Source organism: Halichoerus grypus, chromosome 8 (assembly GCF_964656455.1).
Source record: "Halichoerus grypus chromosome 8, mHalGry1.hap1.1, whole genome shotgun sequence".
NCBI classification, from domain to species: Eukaryota; Metazoa; Chordata; class Mammalia; order Carnivora; family Phocidae; genus Halichoerus; species Halichoerus grypus.
In genome coordinates this window covers 75,222,871-75,234,561 of record NC_135719.1, presented here as the reverse complement: position 1 = coordinate 75,234,561, position 11,691 = coordinate 75,222,871, and the positions used below count along the sequence as shown (strand labels likewise).

General features: G+C 37.0%; 1 protein-coding gene across 9 annotated transcripts in view; it reads left to right on the top strand.

Moving 5' to 3' along the window:
• Positions 1 to 11,691, top strand: part of LOC144378832 (uncharacterized) — a 542,559-nt gene that overhangs the window by 257,061 nt on the left and 273,807 nt on the right. For all 9 annotated transcript variants that reach the window (XR_013440596.1, XR_013440597.1, XR_013440601.1 and 6 more), the window contains one exon: positions 8,273 to 8,348. Coding sequence is in view for 3 of the 9 variants with exons in the window: in XM_078053411.1 (XP_077909537.1) it covers positions 8,273 to 8,348 (76 nt within the window). In the remaining 6 variants the exon portion in view is untranslated. The remainder of the gene's footprint in view (positions 1 to 8,272; positions 8,349 to 11,691) is intronic.

The window sequence follows — 11,691 nt, the reverse complement described above, 5'->3', positions numbered from 1 at the left end:
TAAAGTATTTACCATATGATTCCTTTAAAATAGAAAGCTTTCAATATGATTCATTTTGCAGACGTTTTCAGAAGTACATCATTGCATAAAGAGAATTACATCTGAACGTTTTTATTAATTTACCAATTTAATACTGCCAAAGTAATATAACAAGATTTTCATGTAGAACAATTTTCATTCTTTGACATTCTATTCTCTCTTGAGTTACATAGGTTATGTATCTATTTAACAGTGAATTCACACTTCCATTCAAATAGAATTTAAAATGGAATGAACAGAAATACTCTTAATGCAGTAGCCATAAAAAGGCAGTTGTATATATTACTCACAGATATTGCATAGTTACCATGATAATCTAACTACTATATGCTTCCTCTAAGGTTTTAAAGAAAAGCATGAACAGTCATCTTTCTGGTTTAAATATAGTCATGTCTAGAGGCAAGGGGATATTTGGGTGGTTCCTAAGATCCCAGGCTGCCATGTGATTACTGTAGCAACAGTTGTAAAAAGAATACAAAAGCTACACCTTCTGTAAAACTTGTTACTAATTTGGAATTTTCACAAAATGAATACCATCTATTAAAATTATTTGTTTTCATCTATTAAAATTATTTGTTTCATAAGGTAAATATAGGACTACACTAAATGTTAATGGGAACAATGTGCCATCGGAGGAAGATTAATCACTGATTTTTCATGATAGTTCTTTAAAATCTAGACTTCTTCATTACTATCTCAAGAAATTTCAGACATGTTTATGTTTTCTAGAGCTACATTTTATCAAGCCATGAACTAACTAGCATTTATCACCAAGAATGCAGCTTATGGAAGAACTAGTTTGCAAATAGTCTTCTCAGTTGTGTGATGTTTAAGGTACCTACCTGTAGAAACATTCAGTTGTAACTAAATCAAAGAGCCATTTCTCTTAGGGATGGGGTAACTCGTCCTCAAGGAAACTATAGTTTTTGAGTGATGACAGTCTCATAGAGATTTTTTACAAACACATAAATACACAGCCCATCTCTCCCCCAACTCCATGACTCCCACCTCACACTCAACAAGAACATTTGTTTATAACATAGAAGAAAGCTGGATTAAGTGTTTTGACAGTAGACATAAATTTGCCCTTAACTCTGCAAGCTAGAAAATGCTGCAGGAATTCTAGACTTAAGAAAATATTAAGTCCAAATAAGATTACAAAGTATATGTTTACTTTAACTTGGACTGTCTAGTGCCAGATTTCTTCTTTTTGGGAGAATTAGACATCCTTTCCCAAAGAACTGCAATCATACTAAATGTCAAGAGCCTGGCCAGAAAGATAAGTTTCGTTGAATGACATCACCATCAGCATATTATGATAATGTAGGCATTTTACTACGTTACTGTCACACTCAAACCATGCATTAACCACGTCTGTTTTGGGATACAGTCTACCATGTTAGAATACATCACATTTCTGGTGTTCTGCAAATGAAAATAATATATAAGGTCAAACACTTCAAAATGATGCGCCTGATCATTGGTGTAAGAGAGATGAGTCCCAAACTAACATGTTCAAGTACAACAAATACTCTTGTTGCTATAGTGTAATTTCTGATGCGTCCCCTCAGTTACAAAAAAATAGAGGAGCAATATTTTGAGACAGTAGGTGCCATAAATTAGGTGGTGACCCTTTGTTCTTACAAAAGTAATATTTTTCCATCTGCTGGCTAACAGCTTATGCGTACAAACAGCAGGTTTCCCAAATGCCTGCTTAAAAGTTTCAGGATGGTATTTGTTGTGTCATTTTACTTCACCTATAGAGATTGCTATCTGAATCTGCCTTTTGTAGCAAAAAAAAAAAAGCAAAACTGGAATTATCACCCTCTCAGCTGTGGGGGGTGTGTGTGTGTGTGTGAGAGAGAGAGAGAGAGACAGAGAGAGATTTTTTCTTCCTTTTAGTGTCCCTTTATTTTTCCTTTGGCTTGGTTTCTTGACTCCCTAGAAGCCATGACTGTGTTCTTCTCTTACCTTCCTGTTTTCTGGTCTGGCTTAGGCATCCAGTCTCTAGCTATGTACATATCCTCTGCCAGCTATTGGTCTTATATTGGGGTTTGTGTGTATTCCCTTTTCTCCTACCAACACCCCATGTGGACCTCCTTGATTGCCCGGGGATACTGGGTTATGTCTCTAGGGTAAGCCAAATACTCACAGAAGTCACCATTAACTCACTCCTCGCTGGCAAAAAGTGACACTTATTTAACCTCATATATACATATGGAGTTTTGAGGGCTAAATGCAATTTACACTGAGAAAATTCATCATCATACTTTCTGCAAAAGTACAAAATAATCTTCGCAGGAGTCCCCATGACTGAGGGAGTGGTCTTGGGAGGAGACTTAAGGCTTGCTTTCTTGCCAGCTTTCTGTTCTTCAGCAAACTTTTTCTTATGAGAACTAGAGTAATGTAGACCTAAGGGAGATGGGTGGGCATATAAGTGATGTGAATTGACTGAGGATGCAGAATGAAAGCAAAAACAAAACACACAATGGTAACGACAAATCTTATTGAAAGATACTGAAAAGTACCTAGGATATGAACAACGTAGCAGAATTAGGAAGAAATTTACTTTTTGAGACTCTCCCAAGGGTGCACCTGTCCAAAGATTATTTGGTATAATGAATCCACTGTCTGAAAAAGCACATTTTTAAGTTTTCCTTCAAATTTATAGTTTTAAATAAGCTTTCAAGATAACAGGCTATTCTTCAAATAATTCTTTCTTGCATTGAGTTTTTGGCAAGGAGCTCCATTTGGTCAAAGGACCAGCAGTTTCAGCAGAGCTTCTGAACATCCTGACTCTTTATTTTGTTAAACCTGGCCTCACTCCTATCCGGGGAGGTTAATCTGGCAAACTCTTACAATAGCCTTATTCCATTAGACACTCTCTGAGCTCAGCATGCAAAGAAACACTTTGGGGTTGAACTGTCTGATTTTGGTCCACGTGAGACTCAGTAAAGTTGATTTTCCTACTCATAACAAGATTGTGTTTTCAGGGGAAAAAATGCTTGGAGTTGGGCTAATTTGGTACTTTTATTTCTAAAATATTTTTATTCAAGAAGATACTAAAGCTGAGCCTTTCCCTCTCCCCTTTGTACCATCAGCTGTATTTGAAGTTGATTTTAATGTTGTTTTTACCAAGGGTCCACCTTCAGACAGCAGCTTTCATCACCAGGCTGGAGCCCTCGTTCAGCATTTTTAGAGCAGTCAGGGGTGAGGCCTTCCCACTCCCGGAGCCCCATTAATAAACGGAGAGCTATCTCCGCGGCCCCTGGCCGCAGCTCCCAGCGCAGCACCCATCACAGCATGGTAGTAAATCAGCCCTGCGTGTTTTCCTAATTTTAGGTTTGGTCTGACTTAATCCATCTAATAGGAAAAACATCTGGTCTCATTTTACTTTTAATCTGTTCTTTACATCAGGAACCTTATCGCCCTGGGACCAAGGAGTAACAAGAGGTCGGTTCTTGTACCTGGGCATGGCTGTGTATGGTCCATGCCTAATAAGGGCCTGCTTTCCATTTATGCTTCCCAGTCCTTTATAGGCCTTCATTAACAATAAAGCATTGACATCACAATCAGTTTGGGATTGTAAATTCCCCTATTAGTGAAAAGCCTGTGTTGTGACACATTTTGGGTTAAGGGGAGCTGGGTATATAATCTGGGGTGAGGGAGCTGGTTAAAGTAATTTTTAAGTGATAAGTTTGCAAAGATCTGAGTATTTAACAGCCTTTCTGTTAAGGATAAATATTCTAAAGTATTGCCTCTGAGTTGAGTTTTATTTTTATATCGTCGTATTAAGGCATACAAAATATTATTTTTAAAATGTATGGAAATATCTTAGAGGAAGCAATAAAATACTGTCATATGGAGTCAGTTTAGTTTCTGTTTATATTAGGCATGCAAGATAGCACAGCGTATTTAACTCTTTTGAAAGAACCATAAAATAGCTCCATTTTAACACTTTTGACTAGAGTTAGAAGTGGTTCTGGGTTTTAGAAATCATTTAAATGAAAAGGGACCAGGGGTCATTTGGTTTCCCAAATAGCATTTTCCACTTTGTTTACCTCAGAAATGGTATTCATTTCTGATTCTTTTTCAATTTTCAGCTCTCCTTCTTCCTGATGCCCTACCTTCCAGAGCTCTTTCTCTCCCTCTTTTGTTTTTGAGAGAACTTTCGATATAGTGTGAAGGTGGATTTTCTGATTGAGCTGAGATCAATTGTTGCAAAGGCACCAAGCTCTCCACTTGGCTTTCTACTCCTCTGAATTGGTTTTAGAAAATCATGGACAACATGAGGTAATAGCAAACTCTCTAGGAATTAACTTCAAATAGCCCCCGGCCTAAAAGCTCTTCCCAAATCTACAGTATGTTAGGGGACTTTCACTCCCCAAAGTAATGTAGCTGTTTATGCACTCCTGCCTCTGAGTTCCTTTTAACTGGGGCCTGAGGAGGAGTGCATAAGCAACATTACTTTGGCAAGCAGGAATTAATTATTGAAATCAATTATTGCGTCTTTCCGATGGCTGCAGTCAAGTCCTCAGTGAGTTGACATAAAAAATACTTGTCTCAATGGCTGTCTCTGTGAAAAGAGATTGAAATAAATCAAAAAGAAAAGGGAATGACTTTCAACTTGGTTCCTTTCCATCTCTTAGGATTTCTCAAAAACTTTACTAGTTGGGAGTTGAAAACAGAAAAGATTTTAACTCTTTTTTTTCCCCTATGAATGGAGAATTCTGTTTTCTACGTAGTAAAAGGATTTTTCTCGTGATGTAGAGTTGTTTTATATTTCTTTTTTTCAAGATTTTATTTATTTATTTGAGTGAGAGAGAGCACGTAAGCAGGGCGGGGTGTGGAGGGACAAAGGGAAAGGAAGAAGCAGGGTCCCCGCTGCGCAAGGAGCCCGAGATGGAGGGCTCCATCCCAGGACCCTGAGATCACAGTCTGAGGCAAAGGCAGATGCTTAATGGACTGAGCCACCCAGGTGCCCCTGTTTTGCATTTCTGATGTGGATGAGTATTGAAACTGATTTGAAAGTGGTGCCAGCCTTGCAAGTTTGGTGCTGCCTGAAGGCTAAACCAGCATCTCTTGAACTTGCTGCCCATGTTACTTGCCTCCTAATCTTTACCAGGCATGTTCTCTCCCATTTCCATTTGTTTCTTTTGGAAACATTGAGAATTTACTTGGCAGGCGCTCTCTGATGTGCAAGATAGTTTACCATTAACAGACTTTTAATATATAGGAATAATATGGGTGAACATTTAAAGGGAGTATTTCACAGGGCTCTCTGGAAACCTTATGAGTAAGAAAAGTTCATGATGAACACACTTCCATGAATTTCAAGAACGTGAATGACTTGCAATAGCCTTTCTAATTGGAAATAGTATGATCCTTAGAAAATAAAGGAAGATAGAGTCCAAGATTGGAATATACCTGTATTCCCTAGTGCAAATTAACCACTAAATAGCAGGCAAAACTTGAGGTCTCCACCAAGCTTGAGGCCTACTGACATTTGAAACTGCAAGAAAGAGGAAGTGCTTTTGAGGCAAACATTAAGAGAAATCGAGAGATTTCCCCTTAGAACAGAAAGGATTCCCCTGGCCCAGGAGGAGGAGGAGGAGGAGAGATACAGAACAGTAATGAGAGTAGAGAGGTCAGTAAACTCCTGAGAAAGGGGTTCAGCAGACTGGCCAGGTAGTATCACCTCAAGGAGGGGATGGCCGAAATATGCACCTCAGTGGCCTCACAGAGATGCCCAGGCAGTGCCCTGCAGGAGAACCCACTGGTGCAGGGAGCCTATGGACAGGACTCTGAGACAGGCCAACCACAAACTATGTGACTACCAGCCATCACTCCCTTCCCTACATTCCCCTACTCACATGTCTTCAAGTGACCCTGGCCCTATGTAAATCTCCTGGGACTTAACCAATGTTGTAAAAGAGGGGTGGGTGTCCCCCCCAATAGTGAGATTAAATTTTCTGCTAATGCCACAGAATCAAGGGGTAGGGTTTGAAAGAGAAATGAGGTTGGCTTATAGAAAAATGAGATCATGTCTATTTCTTGCACCCTGAATTTCTGGACTATGATTTCTACATGTTTTAAATTCTATCCTTAATTTATATCCATTCAAATTGTCCCTGAATCTCTACAGCTCTGGACTGCCATATGGCTTGTCTCCTTTCTGCTGTCCTTCTTTTGGAGCTCACTATTAGCAGAGACCGTGGCACCTGAAAATTATTGCTATGTAATCTGGATTCTTAATAGAAATTCCAGGAAGCTCAGTTCTGGGCAGCATATGTGAATTGAAGGGAAATAAATATTCTCTTTTTCGGGGTCAAGAAGAGTCATGAGTAATTTAATGGTATCCTCTCTTGTCTCTTGTCCTCTTTGGAGCCAGTGACAATGATTAGGGACGGGTTTCCGTCTCTTGTCTTAGTACCTATATGAGAATGTGCAATTTCCCATTCTTTTGTCTTTAGCTGTACTTACTGAATGGACAGCTCTTTTCCTGCTTTTTCTCTTAGACCTCAATTACTGATTCATATAGCCAAAAGAATAGATTTAACAAATATTTAATTATTCCCACTGCGTATAGTACTGCTCAGAGCCTTGCCCTAGAAGTGATGGATAAAATAACACAAAATACTGAATAGGGTGGGAGAGAGGCTGAATAAAGAGGGAAGATGAGTGATCTGTATGGGCTGAGTTCAGAAATAACCCTCAGCAAAGCCACCACAAGAACATTAGGGGATGTCAAGAGGCTAGGTGTCAAGGTAAGAGCCCACACTAAGTTAAAATTTCTAAAGCTGGAAATTTGAATTCTAATTGATGTATGAAATTATTCAATCACTTGCCATGGCTTCATTTTATTACACCAACCTTTCTCCAGAACTGCCTATTAGAAACAAAACAAAACAAAATAAAATTGTTGCTAAGATTTTCTTTATTAGGGAAGTACCTCAGAAGTATGTTTTCTTCCTGTGTTTGGGAATCCAGCATTTAACTTGGTATCTTGCTTGGGTTCTATAGAAGCAGAGCCTGAGACAGGAATTTGGGTACACATTGTTTATTGAGAGAATGCTCTTAGGAGAAAGGAAGAGAGGAAGTAGAATATGATGGGGAAAGGATCTCAGCAAGGATGTGGCTCTCAGCTTGATCCCACAGGGAGTTCTGAAGCATGTATTGTACCTTAGATTTGGTCTCTCACAATGAGGTAAGAAGCTAACCTTTTGTACCTCCATGTGAATTAGTCATTGGGTAAGGATTGCTCATTCCCTCTCCTATGAGTGTGTGTGTGTGTGTGTGTGTGTGTGTGTGTGTGTGTGTGTGTGATTTCCCAGGTGTAGTGGCTCTCTTTAAGTCAAAGGCTATTTCCCAACACTCATAGCAGCTTACATGGACCCAATGAAGGGGATTTAGGCAGACTGAACAGCATTCACTGTATTTGGGATTCTCCATTTTAATATCTTTATTATTTAAAAAAACTTTCTAAATTTAAAATGTTTAACATTAAACAAATATTATTTTAGCATCTTTAATAAGTTTAACATCTTTCCTATTTAATATATGAAATATGCATTTCATATTCTGATACTTTCTTAGAATTAACTCATTTAGCTATTCAGTGGATTTCTGTTGATAAGTAATTGAATTCTATAGTGTTCTTAAACAATATAAATATTAATAATCCTAATGTCAAGTTACTTTATAGCAAGGGATGCTAGAAATAAGTTACATGTCTACATTTTAGGGATTCCTTCCCCATCCCTATTCACCCAGAAAGTATTAATAGAATATGTGCTTTCAATGCAAGAAATTGTTTTTGTTTTACCCAAACTTTTCCAAAGAATGAAGTAATAATCTTAATAAATAAAGTGATAGGAAGAATAAATGAGAAAAAGTAGAACTGGTATTTAGAAAACAAGAGAACAGTGGTAGTATTATAAGTCCATTATTTGGAACTGCCTTTTTCTATTTGGACATCAGTAATAAGATTTATAAATGGCTTGGTAACCCCAAATTTCTTACAAAGGTCATCACTGAGTATTATTAGCCAATAGGTATAGAGAATATGCATTTGGCGAAATTAATAGTTGTTTTTTATTTCTTATAAGACCACACAAAATATGGATTTCAATCTGTCAGCATTAAGAAAGAAGAGGGAAAAGGTCTTGATTATAAGAGATCATAAATCACCATGAATTCTTGACTTGGTTCTTCTCTACTCTCACCTCAACAGGCCATTCGGACTTATGCAGGAAAACACAAAGCTCTTCAGGTTGAAATTTATTATTTTCCCTTCCAACAATGACCAGGTAAGAATCTTTGTATATCAGATACTGTTACTAAGGATTTGCCCCATTTGCAGATTTGAAGAAGGATTCATTCCACACTGTGAGGGTTAATGCTTCCTCACTGGCTGACTACGAACCATTTGAAGAATTTGAAACTTGTTATTTTCACATTGGTACTGTACATATGTCTCCAGAGTGTGGGAGCTTCATAAACAACACATTTTGATCTGAGCAGATGTACTGCATCTCTAGAGGTTAGGAAGTTCATTATTACAGACAGCCCACCTAACATCCATTTGGTTAGACTCCATTAGGTATATTAAAATACAAAGCGAAATGTCCGAATGAAAAGTTTATTTGGTGATCAGCAGGGCATTCACATCTCTTCCCGACGAGGAAAACTTTAGTCTCAATAGCAGTGGCCACATTCAAGTGATATATATTTGTAATATTGACTACTGTGTGGGTACTACTGACGGCTTTTACTGTTCCTAAAATAAATGTCTTCTAGCAGCACTTAATAGACATGATCTTAGCCATTTTTATATTCCAGGGAGGGACTAATGTTATTGTCCTTATAGGGTAGAAAGGAAATATGGAAACAGACAAAGGGGATACATGGTATTCTTACATGCTTTTGATTCATGTTTCACCTACATGGTCACTCTGCTCTAGCAGAAATGATTCTGTACTTCCAGGGGGAAAAAAAAGTCTACTTTAGGATTAGCCAGACAGCAAATGACATCCCTTAAAGCAAAGGGCTTAAAGAGGAAATTATGAAATATATTAAATTTCTCTCAAATGAAATATGACTCCTAGGATGGCGATCAATTTTTAGTTGAGAGGTAGTGAATGGAGGTTAAATCATGAATTCACACTTTCCCTTGTGATCATCAAATCAGCACTCTTAAATTATCTACTTTAAAGGCTCCAAGTCACTTGTTGTTTTATGCTTCTCCCATGTCCCTGGTGCTAGCATATTAATGGTCTTTGCCATTTGTAGAGTAGCAAGCTGCCAGATCAATAAGCGTGCTTAGCTGCTTGCCATTAAAATTGATCTGTACTATCCTTCCGATTGACGTCATATCCAGCTGTAAATATCATCAAGTAAGCTGTCAACTTATTTTCATTATGAATGTTTTTCATTTCAAAAGATGGACTTCAGTTGGACAGCATGTTAGGATTTTTCTTCATTATTTCTGACATTTCCCCAATAGCATCAAGTGCATCTTTAAAGGGAAATCAGGATTGGCCAAGAACTTTTAAAAAGAAGGGGGAACTGACAACAGCGACGACAACAACAACAACAACAACGACCAAACAAAAAAGACAACAACTACAGACAAACATCTTTGCAAGCTAGAATGTCATATATTTCTAAGAGAATCAAAAGTAGCAATGCTTGGATGATCTTTTTCACATGTGAACCAGGCCCAGGAGGCCTTTATGAGCATCTGGGTTTACATAAAGAAAATTGTAGTGTTATATTCTTAGAAAGATACATCTTCAACTGAGCTTACCATTGGAACTTCAAAGGTATATTTGTTTATGTGATATTGACCAAAAATGCCCCCTGAGAAAAATTCTGGTTATTGTCTGTAAACCATTTTGAGAATTAGTGTCATATGGTGGTGAGGGTACATACCTGGATGTCCATCAATGTGAAAATCCTGGAAAGGTCACAGTTTTCTAATAGAATGTTAAACTTACCATGTTAGCTCAGTTTCTCAGGAATATTCCTTTGTCCTTATCTAGCAATACAGAACACAGGTCCCTCAGGTCTTTTTCTACCATCCAGCTCCCACTGAAAGTCTGAGAGGGGAAGCGATGTTTGTTATAGATACTTTAAAGCTCATCTATTCCTCTAAAAATTCTAAATTAGTGTAAATATAGCAAAATATATATGTGTATACATGTATACATAGAATATGTATTATATATGTATTATATGTATAATATATAATATATATTATATTATAAATAAACAAACATGCATATAAATATATTAGGGATGATAAGATGCACACAGAAAATTAGAGAGCATTTTTGAATTATTAAGTAGTCTGATATTACCATATTTGGACTACATTTTCACAAAATTATTACTGTTATTTTTTTACATTAGGACTCAATTTTTTTTTTTTAAAGATTTTATTTATTTATTTGACAGAGAGAGAGAGACAGCGAGAGAGGGAACACAAGTAGGGGGGGTGGGAGAGGGAGAAGCAGGCTTCCCACTGAGCAGGGAGCCCGATGCGGGGCTCGATCCCAGGACCCTGGGATCATGACCTGAGCCGAAGGCAGACGCTTAACGACTGAGCCACCCAGGTGCCCCAGGACTCAAATTTTTAATTAAAAGTTATTACAAGAAACATTTCTACAAAATTCATAACTACATTTGTTACAAAAATAATTACAGTTACAATCTGTATCACTCCATATATCCTATATGAAGTCTTGACTAAGAAATATCTTTTAGAGTTTAATGCTAAGCAAACTTTTGTTTCTTTGGTGAGAATCTAGAATCTTCTTCTTTGTTGATAATGAGATTGTGTAACTGTTATTTCCCTTTAGTGCTGGCTGCCAGGAAGCTCAGAATTAAATTTGAAATCTACCATAAAAATTAAATAAGTATGAAAGCATATATATATTCTGTATGTATACATTTGTGATTTTATATTTTTATCATTATTATCACTTTCCATAATCTCCTTTTAAACTATCTCAAATTCTTTGTGAAATGAGACAGAGTAAAGTAAATATAAACAAATGGAAGATTGTTTATCAGGGTGTCAGTTAATGCTGTCTTAAAAACATGTCAACTTTCAGTAAAAGTGAAAACCACAAATTATTTACTTCAAGAAAGTCCACATTCTTTTTGACAGAATGTACAGAATTTATAGTACTAATAAGATCTATACTGTGAATGCCTACTTAGTAATAGATGTAAGAATATCTACTGGCTCTGCTAATCTTTCTAACCACCTTGCAAATAGTGACAATGTGTCTCCATTTTTCTGAGGGTCAGAGAGTTTGAGTGACTTATTTATATTAAGGTCACCTACCTGGTAGGTGATAGAGACATGCTCAAATTCCTCGCATGAAATGGGGGAATAAATTCTGTAGAGTATCGGTTCCAGAGTCTGGTGTACTTTAAATTACAGGAATGATAAGTTCCATGTCTTGTCTATGTTTGTTTTCTTAGGTGCTGCCTGGCAAAGAGTAAATGCTGAAGGATATTTGATACATAACTAAAAGACCAAATGAGTAAATAAATCATGAGTAATATAACAAATAGCAGAAATCATATGATATATAATTTAATGAATAATATAATTATATAATGCATATAATATTTCAAATA